The 16,413-nt window shown below is 33.0% G+C and overlaps 1 protein-coding gene across 1 annotated transcript in view; it reads right to left on the bottom strand.

Moving 5' to 3' along the window:
- The window catches only part of LOC108386384 (serine/threonine-protein kinase TAO1-like), a 125,198-nt gene that overhangs the window by 47,711 nt on the left and 61,074 nt on the right, over positions 1 to 16,413 (bottom strand). The window contains exons 5-12 of the mRNA XM_073235175.1: positions 14,366 to 14,458; positions 13,063 to 13,108; positions 12,399 to 12,495; positions 10,777 to 10,890; positions 8,235 to 8,329; positions 4,889 to 4,982; positions 3,219 to 3,300; positions 532 to 648 (exon numbers count right to left, since the gene is read on the bottom strand). Coding sequence (XP_073091276.1) covers positions 532 to 648; positions 3,219 to 3,300; positions 4,889 to 4,982; positions 8,235 to 8,329; positions 10,777 to 10,890; positions 12,399 to 12,495; positions 13,063 to 13,108; positions 14,366 to 14,458 — 738 coding nt within the window. The remainder of the gene's footprint in view (positions 1 to 531; positions 649 to 3,218; positions 3,301 to 4,888; positions 4,983 to 8,234; positions 8,330 to 10,776; positions 10,891 to 12,398; positions 12,496 to 13,062; positions 13,109 to 14,365; positions 14,459 to 16,413) is intronic.

A 16,413-nucleotide genomic window follows, 5' to 3' on the forward strand; every position in this document is an offset into this window, starting at 1 on the left:
AGGATAAGTTAAGTCACATGTTTATTTTATTTACTTATTTATTTTTAAAGAAGCAAGAAATTTCCAATTTAATAAACACTTATCAAACACTATATAAAAGGCACCGGAGGAAAGGTTTATACAGTAACCAAGATAAGGAGAATGGTTGGTAATTCTAATGACTTCTGTGTGAGCACCGTCAACTTCCAAAGCCTGTAATTTCAAATACTTCCAAAAGCATGTCCCATGCCATCAGACAATCACCAAAAAAAGTGCCCCATAGCCCAGAATTTTGAGAGGGACTAGATTAAATAAATGTTGAACAAGTTTCTTTAATAGACTTCACAGAGCTTTACTATGCTAATGTGCACTACCAAGAGGATGGTTTAAAGAATGCAAAACCTTTTTCCCCATCTGGGTGGAACCTTAGAGAATCACTGTTAAGGCACCATCTGGAATCCACTGATATAAAAGATTCTTGGCAAGAAAAGTTGCATAAGGAAGGAAGTCAATAAAGAGACCCCAATACTTGAGCCATTTCTAAGTTGTTACCTCTTCTTCCTGTGATTCCACTGCTGGTCCATTATGTGCCTCCTGGGAAAGCACCTTTGTCCTCTGAATTAGATCTATTAACACTGTTTCAGGGCGCTCCCGAAGAACAAACGTGTGCTGGTTAAGAGTAGAAGGCAAAAGTCAGGTTGAGACCTACGTATTTTTTCATTTAGAACAAATGAATCCCTTCTTAGACCCTAGAGTTACTATCCTAAATAATGATAGATAATGCATGTAATCTATAGCTACCTAGTTCTGTTATGCTTTTTACTTATTATATTTATAAAATTTAATTTACATGTATACACTCTGTGCCTACATAACATCTCCCGTACTTTTTATGAAAACTTTGAACATGACACCTTTGTTGGCCAACTGAAAATGCAGAGTTGAAATAATCAGAGTCTAAGTAAACATTAAGAATTAAATCCAATTACAGCCCTAAGTAAACCCTCACAAATTCTTAGAACTGATTTCATAGAGGGGACACGTTAAGTTCTGAATTACATTAGATTTCAACAGGAATGTATTTAGTGATGGTGGATTACATTAGATTTCAACAGGAATGTATTTAGTGATGGTGAATTACATAACATACCACTTGTATATTATGGGTTCCTTTATGTTGCTTAAATGACACTTCATAAAACACTAGCAGTTGATTAAAAGACATTATGTATTAGTGATTTTTACCATTAATACTTAATAAAGGTTAACATTATCAAATACTGAAAAGTAGAAAGAACAATTCTACCATAAGATTATCATGGTTACTTTTGGTATTTTTTGGATATTTATTTCTTCTCAGAAATTTTCTGTGTATAGATTTTGTTTTGTAGTTAGCACGGATTGCAGAAAGAGACCTTGTGCACTGGAGTTCATGAGATGATCTTGAATTCTTTTAAGACTTTTACCTCTTTTACTAGCTAAGTTTATTTCTTCTCTGAAGAGTTGTAACTATATATTACTCTCTTTTCATTGCTGTATTATGCTATTTCAACTCATAAACATAATGCCTACAGACTACTTCATCAAATGTTCATGCCAAAATTACATAACCATTATTCTAATGCTGGATAATTATTCTCAATTTTGCATTCTGAGATAAATAGCTTCATACAGTAAGTCACTTTTCTCCATTTTAGTTTTTTTCCTTATGACAGACTGCAACAGAAATGTGATCAGGCCATACTTCCTATCACTTCCAATAAGGTCAATATACAAAATGGACCAGGTACATGAATATATATGCAGGTTTGGGATCTGATCACCCAAGGCCAAGTATCCGCTCCTGGAGGGTTGGGTTATTACCAAAAGGGCTTCTTTTGCCTTCATAAGGCAAATGTAAGAAGCCAGTCACATTCTTCCTTTTCCTGAGCCTTAGCTTGGTATGTACCACTATTTATGATATTTGGTCTTTTTTTATCCGAGAATAATATATCTTATAATTCTAAGTTATTTAACAGTTTTCTACAAATGGATCCTGCTTATTTTTCACTAACATAATTTGCAGCTCTACTAAACCTTTTGTTGCTACCATGAATACCTATTTTTTGGGCTTTCGTTTGAGACTGTAAGTGTGCTTATGGCCTAGAATTCCCTAAGTGTTACTGAAGCTTTATACTGCTCTTCTACATACTGTAGGTGCAAATAACCCTACTGAATATGTACATGATCCTTTCAATATCCTTGCATCTTGAACTGTGTGTTGGTGAAAATAAACTGAACTTCTTTAAAATTCTAAAACATTCATGCAGAAATTCTTATTTTCTAGTGAAAAATCCACAAAATTCCTTAGGGTCACAAAGAGATAGAGTCAACTGCCTTTATCTAGATGTTTTAGATAAAGTAATGCCTTATCTAGATGTTTTAAAAACTATATTAAATCAAATAATACTATTATTGCTATTAATAAGATATCAACCTCAAAATGAAATAAATATATCTTGTAATTCTAAGTTAGTTAACAGTTTTCTACAAATGCATCTGCTTATTTTTCACTAACATAACTCATAGCTATACTAAACTTTTTGTTGCTATTGTGAATACCTATTTTTGAGAACAGAAAGCATATACTAATAATTTATTTAAATTAGGTAACCAAACCTACTGAAAAATGAATAGAATTCACATTACTTTTAAAATATTTTCATTGCTAAGTTAGAAAAACATATTTCTCAAAAGGAAACAAAAACATGATATCCATTTTTAGCAGTTCTTTTGAAATCTCTTTTCTCCCACACTATTTATGTAAATGTATTACATATCATTTCTCTTACTTCATATTATTTTATATATGATGGATATATCAAATGTGGTACATACAAAAATTAAATCCAAAGTTAAACTATGTTTTGCCAATTCTGAAATGCCATGGCTCCACATGAATTAAAATTTATAGTTGTAACTCATGAATATATGCTTGCACATATAAAAATTAAGCCATTTAATACTACTAAATTGAATATTTAACTATATATTCTATTCAGACATGGTAAAAGCAGTTAATTTTGAAAAACCAATGAAAAAACTTAGCAACTACCAAAGTTTCCAAGAAAGAACAGTATTATGAAATTAGTATTTTAGCAAAAACCAGTACTGTACTTAATACTGATTTGGAATCAAAGAAGAATAAAACACATTCTTTAAAACAATTTCTTGGGTGTACAAAACAGAGTATAACTGACCTTTAAAAGTTTCTGTGATGTAGGGCGATCTTGAGGGATTTTCTGGAGGCAAGAATCTACAAAGTGTCGAAAATTATAAGACCTATTGTAAAGAAAAGTATCAAGTGAACATATTGCTATTTCCTTTAAAAGCATATCCACAAATCAAGGCATGTGCCTATAGGTAGGAGGGAGAATAGAAATGATAAAAAAAAAGCAGACAAAATACACTATATATTTCATCATGTAAGTCTATAAAAAGTTATACAAAGTAACTAATGAATCTTTACCATTTCCCAAAGATAAATTTGCACACATTATTTTAAAATCCTGCTCTCACATACTTAAGTATCACAACTCATTCTACATTGAGGTGAATTAGGGATGTCAATCATTTTCCTTTTCACATTCAAATCTAAGATAATATTCTTCTTAGTTTTCTTTTTCTTTTCTCTAGCCATGTCTCTTTCTTGCTTGACCCTTGGATCATCTTCCATATAGCATGTTTCAGAACATCACGCTATTTGTTTTGGAAGGAACATTTTTTATACCTAAATATTTAGCATCCTTGAGCGAATGGATAAAAGTTCCAGAAAACAGTAAGATTTTTTAAAATTAGAATTCTGTAACATACTATTATATAGTGTTAATGATGAGAGTTCAGTAAGGCAGTAGGTAAAAAATATTCCATCAATATTTGTTATCAATAGTCAAATAAGAGTTTTAATTCTTTTATACAAGAATGTTTATCATCAATATTCAAATAAGATTTAATTCTTTTATACAAGAATTCTTTTTTGAATCCCCAAAGTATCAACCAGTATAAAGACAGGCTGTGTTTAGTGTATCTATTATTTAGAAGTAACATAATAAACTCTTTGTGAAGATTTCTTCAAAACATCTCTACAGAAGGAGCAAAGACCTGTGAACTTGCCTTAATTCCATAATGCTAAAAAATAAATTTTTGCTAATTTATGCATCTTACTTATGAATTTTAAAGTATTTGTTAAGTACGGTAGGTAGTCCCCTAGAACTTTTCAAATGCTAGATACACCTGAAGAATTTCCCATTAAAATTTTCTATCACTGATAAAAATCCTTGTTTCCTAAAATCGTCCATCTCTTTTCAATAAACTTCTTTACATGAATAATAGTATTATCAAAGAAGCACTAGGAGATGCAACATCAAAGCACATTCTGAATAATAAATAATGACAATTAGAATGATGCAAAAATTATGAATTATCTGGTAACTCTGATAAATTATCTAATCATTTTTACCTATGTTTTATACCATATCAATTATAAACATTCCCCAATTAAATATCTCTACAGGTTGTGGCAATCTATATATTGCAGTTATAAAATATGAATCTTTAAATCATGCTATTTATTATATAATTAGGGTTGTATGTTGCTAAGGTACAAAAAATATATTAATTTTTATATAAAAGCCATACTTTTTGCTCCCATGTGGCATCATGTATCTTTTATTTCTAAACTGAGTTACTTATATGCTATGAAAAATAGAGATAATAAATGATAAACATGATGTATGGATAAAATAAAGCTATTTTAATATTTCTTCAGGTTATATACACTTCACCTCATTGAAATGAAATCATTTTGATAACATTATGAAAAATATTTAAATTTTACCATGTGAAAAATACATCTCTCAGCCATACTCACCATTCAGTAGACTGTAGTGTAGGTGATTCACTTCTGATTATGTGACTGAAGACATTTACTGAACTATTACTCCATAAAGGAGGCTTCATTTCCGCTATAAAAGAAAGAAAACTTCCTGTTAAAATATGTGCCTGTTATACAGGAGAATGGAAGTACTGTTAGTTTTTTTTTTAAATAAACCCAAACTTAGCAAAAAAGTTGAAAGTAGAGTTCAGAGAACTTATTCAAGGGAGTCCAATAGAGAGGAAATTGCAGCCCTGATGCACATCATCTCTAAACAGTGTATTTTTCCAATAAGCAAGAACATTCTAAGAGAACCTAGTACATTCATTAAATCAGACCATTGATATGAATACATGACTATTATCTAATCCTCAAATTCCACTGTAGTTTCAATCAAATGTCCCAATAATGTCCTTTGTAGCAAAAATGAGCTTCGACCATCTGCATCCTTCAAGGAAATTGTCCATTTTTTCTAAGTTTTAAACTTACATAAAATTGTTCATAAAATTTCCCTATAATCCTTTCAATATGTGTAAAATCTGGAGTCCTGTCCCCTGTCATTCCTGATATTGGTCGTTTGTGTCCTCGTTCTGCTCAATCTAGCTAGAGGTTTATTAACTTCATTACTTTTCCCAAAGAACTAATTTGTGGTATCATTGATGTTCTCTATTGCTTTCATTTTCTCTGCTTTGATCTTTTGTGGGTCTCTTTATTTCTGCTTACTGTGGATTGAATTTGCCCTTCTTTTTCTAGTCTTAAGGTGACAGTTGAAGTCATGACCTTGACAATTCACAAGTATAATTCTGACTCTCAAATGTCCCTCAGTTTGGCTTTGTGCTGTTACTAAATTTGGTTTACACATCTCTGGCAGGAATATCACAGAAGCAAATATCACACTTTTCTCAGTGTATTCTATGATGTAGTCCATGGTTTCAGGTCATCTTGTTATTGATGGTGTTCACTTTGATCACTTAAGGCCATTCCACAAGTTTTCATGGTAAAGTTTCACTTTTTTCCTTTGTAAAAAAGCCTTTGTATTGTCTCTGACAATAAGAAACCTCACTCTGATTATCCTTAATATATTTAATGAATCCCCCCTGTACATAGCCAGTCTCCCATCTTGGCCACCACCCTTTCCGCTTTTCCCCATCAAGTTTTCAAACCCCATTCCAAGTCTGTCTACTTCATCCACTCAGTTTCTGATACCCCATCCAAACTGGATCACTTTCTGCAGTGAGGCCCTCCTCATCAGTTCTCAGGAGGGAAGCCCCCTTCCTTTCAATCAGGCACTGCCATGTGTCAGGTTTACCCACCCTAAAATATGGACCTGCTCCTTGGCCTCTGACACCCCATGCTGGGCTACTTTCAGGTATGAATGCTTCGGTTACCCTACCAGGACTCTGATCTCCAAACTTGACTGCCGCCCTTCCTGCATAGGTTCTGCCTCCACTTCCAAGGCATTCTGTCTGTGGGAAGTCCCTCCTCTACTCACAGCACTCTGACACGCCACTCCGGGCTACCATGACTCAGCAGGTGACACGGACACCTGCTTTATACTGTCCTCCCAACTGCTTTAAGAATGACTAGTTTGATCCAGGAAGGGGGATTACTGAAGAAATTCTTAATGAATAAAATAACTTGTGTTTCTACTGTGATTTATTAAAGTATTCAAAAATTCTAAATGGTGTACCATCAATATATCAGACCAGAGGATGATTTTTGATTCTGTCGTTTACCATAAACCTGACCATCTCAATTTAGTCAAAGAACACTGCACTTAGCTAAAAACCATAGAGATTTACTAAATCTAAACTGTGGGAGCCTTCAGTGGATTCAAAGGATATTTTACATTTCAATTATTTTTTTAATTAAAGTATCCTTGATACTCAATCATATTGATTTCAAGTATACAACACAGTGGTTCTACAGTCACCCATATTAAATCCTCATCCCCCCACTGCAGTTACTGTCAATATATGAAAATGTTACAGAAGCAGTGCTTTTATTTTCCATGCTATACTACTATCCCTGTGACCAACTTATGACTGAAAATTTTTGTGCCCTTTTATTCCCCTCACCCTCAACTACTCACCCCAACCCGTCCCCCATAGTAGCTTTCTTCTTTCTCAGAACTGCTTTGGCTATATGGGGTCTTTTGTGGTTCCGCATGAATTTTAGAACTATTTGTTCTAGCTCATTGAAAAATACCATTGGTATTTTGATAGGAATTGCACTGACTCTGTAAATTGCTTTGGGCAGGATGGCCATTATGGTGATATTAATTCTTCCTATCCATGAACATGGGATTATTTCCATTTATTGGTTAGTTTCTCTCATGAAGAAAGTATAGGTCTTTCACCTCCTAGGTTAGGTTTATTCCTAGCTATTTTATTCTTTTTGATGCAGTTTTAAATAGAATTGTTTTCCTGTTTTCTGTTTCTGCTAGTTTGTTGTTAGTATATAGGAATGCAACAGATTTCTGTGTATTAATTTTGTATCCTGCAACTTTACTGAATTCAGTTATTAGTTCTAACCACTTTTTGGTAGAGTGTTTAGGGTTTTCTATATGGAATAATATCATGTCATCTGTAGACAGTGATAGTTTTACTTCTTCCTTCCTGATCTGGATACCTTTTGTTTCTTTTTCTTATCTAATTGCTTTGGATGTTATTTCTAATACTCTGTTGAATAAAAGTGATGAGGGGATATCCTTGTCTTGTTACCAATCTTAGAGGAAAAACTTTTACCTTTTGGCTACTAGGTAGGATATTAGCAGTGGGATTGCCATTTATGGACTTTGTTCTGTTGAGCTATCTTCCCTTTATACTTATGCTAAGAGTTTTTAATCACAAATGGATGCTGAATTTAGTCAAATGCTTTTCTGAGTCTACTGAGATAATCATGATTTTCAGCTTCATTTTGCCTATGTGGAGGATCACACTGATCTGCAGACAGTGATCCATATTGGCATCCCTGGGATACGTCACAGTTAATCATGGTGTATTATCTTTTCAGTGTATTGAATGCTTTAGAGACCCTTCATACATGGTAAATCTATACCATAGACATATTCTAGGTGTTTAACAAATACTCATTAAATGTTAGACACATATCTCAAAATTAATACATTATAAACTGTTTTAGACCTAATTTAACACAGCAAATCTAATACACCTAACCTAATATATATATATAAATTGCCAAATAACCAAAGTGACAACTTTAATAGATTTGTTGCTCCCCTTAAACACTGACATAAAAATAAAAATCTGTAATTTTGTACAGAAATTGAGGTAAAACATTGATCAAAACTTACTACACAGTAATAAAGAACAATGCTTACCTAGTTCAATACATGTTATTCCAAGAGACCAAATATCTACTTCGGTACCATATTGTTGTTCTTCATCCTTGGCTAAAATTATTTCTGGGGCCATCCTAAAACATAAAATGTCACTTAAAAGTTAAAAAAGAAAAGAAAACTATACTATTCTTTAAAAACTTAATGACCGTCTACATGGAGAATACCTGTGTGAATTCCAGATGATATAACTGGACATAAGAATTCTTGTAAAGGGAAATAAATGTATTACAGGTTGTGAGGTAAATATTTACCATTGCATATACAGTGCTAGACTTGTCCTCACCATTTGTCATGATCATGTAACAGCGTCCTGGAGGAAAGATTCCCCAGAGCAGGGTTGTATTCTGCATCAATTCAAGTTTGCAGATTCTAATATTGTATATCCTTTATGCCAGTGATTCTCAAACATTTTCGTTTTAGTATCTTATTACAAAAGTCTAAGCTTTGCTTGAAAGAGGGCATTTTATCACTGGCACTTGTTTCCTTGAAGTAAACAAGCTCGCTACATTTAACTGAGAAAATATCTGCCACAATAAGCAACAACGAATAAGCAGTTTGTCAGTCTTTTTTGCAAATAGGAGTAGTGTTCTGTGATAAAAGTGGCTAGGACAGCCACTCATAACTAAGTAAATCATACAATTATTAACTTTGTAGGCATCTTGGTTATAAAATGAAATGCTAATTCACATCTTCAGCTAGACTCTAATGTTCTCACTGGTAGGCTTCACCTTATACTTCCTTTGTACTTGTTAAGCACAGACAGACATTTAGAACAGTTTCTGACTGCTTAGTAAGATTGTCACCAGGCGTATGTGTGTTCCTCTGTGTAAAAACATGTAAACATGTACACAGTGCTGTGTTCCTAATATACTATATACAAATTAATACACATGTAGCTTCCAATTGCCAATAACAGAGGGCTTCTAATGTGTTAAGATGTTGAAGTAAGCTTGGGGAGTCAGTAAGTTCAACAAAGTTAAAAAAGTAGTTTTGTTTTTAATGCACAACTTTCTAGCTCCTTTCTAGTATAAAACATTGATCACTGACTTATAAAAGAGGACCATTAAGAAGAATTATTTCTCCAAAGAACCCTTTTTTTATACAGGGGAAGAGGATTCTATCTAAACTAGGGTTCAACATAAGAAAGTTTTGGTCATACAGAATAGTAGCCTTCAAACTTTTTATTTTCTTACTTCCAATGAATTTATTTTAAAAATGTATCTGCTTGTACATTTTTGAGTTGGTATCGAAATTTTATAAACTTAGTTGCAAAGGACATAATGCACACATATGTATATACATTATTTTGTATATGTGCTTTACAGATATTTACAACTTGGAGCTGAGGACCTAGCTCATTCAATTCATTAAAAACACTGCTGTGTAATAACCTAATTAGCAAACCCAGTCTGCATTGTCATATCAACCATTCAAATCAGAATTATTTTCTGTCAGGAAATGCCAAACTTCATTTTTCAATGTAAATAACATGTTAATGTGTCCTCATGGCAATTGTCCCAGTTATAAATGAGGTAATTTATGATCCACTAGAAAAGAAGATGCGAGGGAAGATAATTGGGGAAAAGAACAAGGAGTAAAAGGAAGTGAAGAGAGATGACTGTGAAGGCAGAAGGCCCTTGCCAAAACTGTGTGTCCTAACGCTTCAATATTTCTGATGCTATATATTCTAGATGTTACATATTCTCAAGTTGTCCCTCTGGTGATGGTTTGAGGCTTTTAATCCTCAGAACAATGCATCAATCTACTATTCAGGACGGGTGAGAAGCTTTTCTGTAAGAAACTGGGAGTTGGGAGATTTGAAAGGTAAGTGGAAAAGAAGATGCAGTAGACCTAAGACACCTCTCAACATATACAGAGAGAAAACACCTATGGAAGTTGAAGGTGTGGAAAATTATTCCCTTCAGACTTGCTGACATTAATATGGAATTATTTATGAATAAAATTAGATGATGTCTAGAACTCGCTTCAAATAACTGGAGGTGGAGGGAGGGCAAGAGGAGCAAGTACACAGGGCAGCCGGGCCCCGGGGTAGTGCTGTTAGGCTCAGCTGACCGCCGTGTGAGCCTTCCTTACGTTTTTGTCTATTTCCCTGTATACTTGAAATTCTCCATAATAAAAAATTTAAAAAAAATTCGTAATTAGCTACCAGTCTTCAGATACTCTTATTCAGAGATACTGACACACAGTAAGTATGAATCTAAAGAAAATTTCCACTTAGCACTTTTATCTTCTCCGTTCTTAAATATTTAAATGTTTTCACTCCTACACCCAATACATGGTGTAGATGATAAGAGGAAAGAAACATTGGGGGGACAAATGCAACAATAGGAGATACAAGGGCAGCACTCCAAATCTATATCTGAAACTAACTATAGTGCTTAGAGTAACGTCTAAAGCAGCACTGTATTTCCAAGAAAAGAGATAAAGCATCTGAAAAAAGTACAACCACACACTGCCTATTTCAATTATGAGGATCAATACCAGACAGGACTATGCTTACCAATACGGCGTTCCCACAAAAGAACTGGCAGGAGAGACCATGGAAGCCAATCCAAAATCAGCAAGTTTCACCTGGCCTTGTTCTGTCAGAAGGATATTTGCTGATTTGATATCTCTGGGTTTAAAGAACACAGAAAATTATTTGTCTTTCCTTCATAAGATTATACTGAAAATGATAAAAATCATATAAAATTTTATAAAACACAGAAGGAGAAATCAGAATAATGAAGGCCTTGGATAATCTCTCAGTTGAGATAAAGAGAATTAAGATCCAAATTAAGAAGTGAGATACACAGAATTCCTGTAAGTATACAGTAACAATTTTCTAAAAGGGAAGATAAAATAGCAGTAGAAACAGAAGAAAAAATTAGGTAATTAATAGCACATACTCTATATTTGAGTTCCTGTTCATTGGTATAAATAATGGTTTTAAAAATTCAGCTGAACATTCTTACATAACTGTAAGATTTCTGAGTATACCCTTAACATTAAAATGGAAAAAAAAGAACCTCATGCCCTAAATTTATTTTTTTTAATTACTCCTATCATTCCAAACTTTAGCATAGTTCTCCTACCTAAATATAAAATGAAAACTGAAACACATGGATAAGGTAATATCAATGATCCCAAATTTACTTTTAAGCTCTTTTCTAAATCAACAATGTACAAGTGAACTAAGAAAATTATAATGGGATTGTATGCCCAATGGGTACCATACATTCAAAAAGAAATAAATTTCTAAGCACTTGTCAATTCATACTACATAGTACTATAATGGATATAATAGTAAGTCAGTCTATTTTCTTCCATTTGATTTTTTAAACAAATGGATAGGTTCTTTGAAGTTGAGAAGACCTTAGGTTTTACTTCCAACTCTTCCATTCTCTTATTTACTATGCATGTGGATTTCTCTTGGACCTTAGTATTCTCATCTAAAATACTGATAACCCATTAATTTGCAATGACTCTACTATATAAGTTTACTATGTATTGTCTGGTTCACATAGATAATTTAAAAAATGGTAGCTTCCTTCTAAAAACAGGGAAAACCAATACCAATGCTAAAAATGTAGTTTATGATGGTTTAATCTTTAAGTTACTATTCACTATCAAGGATTATCAAGGATTATCTCAAAAGCATAGAGTCTTAAGTCGCTTTTACTTGTCTCTGTCATGGAATCAAATCTGGCATTATGAGTCACCAGGAGGACAAAAGATCTAGGTTAGTTCTAGTCTAATCTATCTTGCTTGTAAGCTTTGGGAAGTTAGTCACTAATTGGGGCATCAGTTTCTTCGTCTGTAAAATGAAAAAAGTAAGAATACATCATCCCAATCGTCTTTTCCACTTCACAAATTAAATTATTCTATAATTAAATTTTTATCACAAATCTATAAAGTGCACATACTTCAGACAGCCTGGCAGCATTTGTAGAAAAAGATAAAAATTATCAACAAAGAGATCAAATAAATTAGTATATTCTTTTTAAGACACGGATAACCTAAAAAAAATATGAGTTTGTAAAACTCCAGAATACTTTTATTAACTAAAATAAATAAAGCTTTCAGGATTAACAAATTCTAGGTCTGATAAATTCAATAAGCCATGTGCTTTAAAGTACTTACCTATGGATCATGGCATGAGAATGTAAGTAGGCTAATCCCTGGAGAGCACCATGTATAATTGCTGCTATTTCCATTTCTTGTAATGGCTTTTTGTGAACTTAAAATAAGAATTCATTTGAAAATGATTATTCTATAGAACATTTCTATTTAAAAATATATATACACATATCAAATATATGGGGAAATTTTTAAAAACTAACATTTAGCAAGAAGGAACTTTTTGCTTTCCAAGATAATAAAACAAGGCCATTTAACTTTATAACAAGTGTGCAGTTGTGCCTATTTGTTGTAGTTCACAGGCAATTTTCCTCAAAGTTAACAAACAACATGTAACAATTCTTTTGTGATTATAAAAACAGTGAAAGAGAAGTTTTCCCTTTTTATATTCCTACATATCTTCATTCTGAACAGAAGGAACAAATCAAGTTTAATGATAAAGAATGCAGAAAAATGCCTGTTAAATCATAATGAATGAAAACTCATCTGTATGCTAAAACGTAGTATTTAATGAGGACAGTGCACACCATGCTGAGACTCTACAGAAGACAAAGGTTTTCACTATTCCTGAAGAGTTTTAACACTATTAAAAAAATCTCTTGCTTGAACAAATTCTCATTTTATTAAACTAATACTTTTCTTTTCTTAATAAATAAAGGAAACTTACCTTTCAGAAAATCTGAAGCAGATTCTATACAATATTCCATTACAAGCTACATGGGAAAAAAATGATAAAAACATTAAAATACACTATTAAAACTAAAAGATTCTATATGAGATAAAACAAATTCACCAAGGACATCGAGAAGATACTTTGAAGTGAAACAAACTCTAGTTATCAATTACCTTTAATTACACATTTTGTGCACTTGTTAAATGCATACATGAAGTTAAGCCAATGCTACATTAATCTTTTATAATGCCAACATAGAACTGCTTGTAGATGTGTGTTTCATATAATTACCAACTAAAGCTATAAAGGAATATACATATTCTATTAATATTAACTTATAGTAGCAATACTGGTTTTGTTAGGAAGCAGAAAATGATCCTCTGGTACTATACATACAAAGTTTAGGTTACAGTTCAAATCTTTCCTATAAAGCCAACACAGAGCACGTCTTATGTGCCAGGTATTTTATATATGTTCACTAATTTAATCCTCATAGCCACACTTGGAGGTAGACCCTATTATCATCCTTGCTCTACAGATGGAGAACCTGAAAGACAGAGAGGCAGTCTACCCTGTTGGCCAGTTTTTTCTTTAACCACAGCCTCAAATTTAGGAGAACCATCACCACTAAATTAAACCAAACATTACAAATCTAAATCTAAGTTCAGTATATTAAAATGATAATCAGCTATAGCTTATTAAAAATAAAAGGTCATTCCTGTTGAAAGAAAATTTAGCCTTCCTCTTAAAAGACATAATTACTATGCCTATACTGTTGTAGGATTACTACCTTATCTTAGTTTTAACAATGGGGCAAAATTAATTTCCATTTTCTGCAATAAAATGTCTTAATTTTCTACCTTTAGTATCATTCAGCCAAAGAATCACAATCAGTTCAGATTTCTTCAGGATTCACCACCAATATTCCACACAGATCCTTGTGGTTTAATAGTTTACAATACATTTATGTCAAAAATATATGCTGATTTTCATGCTTGAATGATAGGATTGTTCTCAACAAATGTTTGGTAAAGCATTTGAGGAATGATACCGCTAACATACATCAGAACATTTCCCCATGCACGTAATGATCAGGTGACTCTCCGAAGTAAACTGGCAAAAGTTCTATTATCTCTTACTGCCCAAGAGTTCCAGGAAAAGCTGCTCCTCCTTTCTCAGTATGAACTAACATTTCAAGGTGTTTGTGCATGGCTTTACACAACCATTTTGAGACATTTTTGAATTAATTATAAACTAAACCTACTAAAATTACAGCAAGGGGAGAGCAGATACCTACCCATGCTGTGTGCTCACTTAAATAGCAGCCTTTGTGTTCTATAATGTTGGGATGTTTTAACATTTGTAGAAACCTGACTTCCTTAATAATGTCCTGCCATTTTTGTGGGGAGAAAAAAAGAATAAAGGAAATAATTAGGAACAGTTGCCTTTACTTAGAAACTATACATACAAGTAAAAAAGTAATTATTAGATTAAAATGTTAATAAGAACACACAACTTTGTTTCATTTGTAATATTTAAATGTCAAACTAACACATTTTAAAGAACTTATGTCCATATAGTTTACAACTCAATTACATAAAATTCATTCCAGGTAGGACATATTTTTATTTTCATAAAATTTATTATCAATGAGTCTTATTAAAATTTTACAACCACACACCAAGCCTGTTGAAAACTATATACTATATTTAGTGGTTTTTCTTCAAAAGTTCAACCTCTCCCTTCTTTTGTGCAGCTTTATTGTTGCATAATTTACATACCTTAAAGTTCAGCTGTTGTGTTTTTGGCTTATATTGTCTACCAAATGTTAAGTTTTTTCTGCTGTTTAAACTCAGATCAAGTAATTACCTAAATTCCTTGCACATATTCTAAAATGCTAGTGAACACTTGGGTTATAACAGAGGGAAGTTCACAGAAAAACCAGGCAGCATGAAAACATTTTCCTACAGGATTTTACGAAGAGCCTTCCCATTGATGCCTACTAGTAAATGACAGATGAACCTTCAGCAATTAAAGCTACTCTATGAAAAGTTCAGAAACTTAGGCCATATCCTAACTATAGTTACTTCTAAGAAGCAATCAGGGAACTCTGAAAATACAGGTACTTGGGCCCATACCCAGAGACTCTAGAAGCTTAGTACATGTGGGATGGGAACTTGGAATCTGTGTTTTGTTCTTGTTTCAGCTTTTCCAAGCTTTACCGCTCACTTGTGTCCTATTTCTAAAGGTAGGGGAACTAGAATACAGAACTTTAAGAAATGTTTTGTACTAGAATTTAAGATCCTATATCTCCTATGTTATTTCATAAGCCCTCAACAAAATACAGCAGAAGATATTCACAGTGTAAAATGTGTAAACTGGAAGATAATAAGTTTAGAAAGTGTTTTATGGGCTTTACATTTCAAATTTGAATGCTCTGGGAGCAAACTCTCAAAACAAAACAAAACAAAGCTAAAACCTGTATTCTTCAATGTAAAAAACACTTCCAGGAAGGATACAATATTGGATGAGAGAAGATGCTGCCCTAGGTGAAGCTTTTTGTTCTAGGTGTGACTAATTAAACAGACTCCAACACAAGTTGGCTAGGAAAGCTAGTTGTAAAATTATACTATGGAATGGCAAATAAAATTACAGTCAACTTGTAAAAAATTGAGTTTTTTAAGGGGTTTTAGAAATTATTAAGAGTTTTTTTAGGTATCAACATAATGGAACAGTGATCAATCACAACAGTGTTATCATACCCATAAGTGTGATTATCACAAAAAACAAGATTTACCATAAAATAGGGATTCCAGAAATATACAAAACCAAAACCTTTAAAAATTAAAGACTGATCCAGCAATTCTACCTCTGGGCCTATACTCTGAAGTATTAAAAGCAGGGACTCAAAGAAATATTTGTGTACCTATGCTCATAGCAGCATTATTCACAATAACCAAGGGGTGGAAGCAACTAAGTGTCCATTTACACATGATGGATGGACAAAATGTGGTGTTTTTACACAGACAAATAAGAGTCACACACACACACAACAACATGGATGAACTTTGAGTACACTATATTAAGTGAAACAAGCCAGTCACAAAAGGACAAATAGTGCATGATTTCAATTACATGAGATACCTAAAGGAGTCAAATTCAGAAAGACATAAAGTAGAAAGGTGATCTCCAGGGGCTGCAGGGAGGAGGCAATGAGGAGTTATTGTTTGATGGGGGTAGAATATCACTTTTGCAAAATGAAAGAGTTCTGCAGATGGATGGTGGTGTTGGTTGCACAGCAATGTGAATGTCCTTAACGCCACTGAACTTACACTTAAAGTGATT

The sequence above is a fragment of the Manis javanica genome, chromosome 4 (genome assembly GCF_040802235.1).
Source record: "Manis javanica isolate MJ-LG chromosome 4, MJ_LKY, whole genome shotgun sequence".
NCBI lineage: Eukaryota > Metazoa > Chordata > Mammalia > Pholidota > Manidae > Manis > Manis javanica.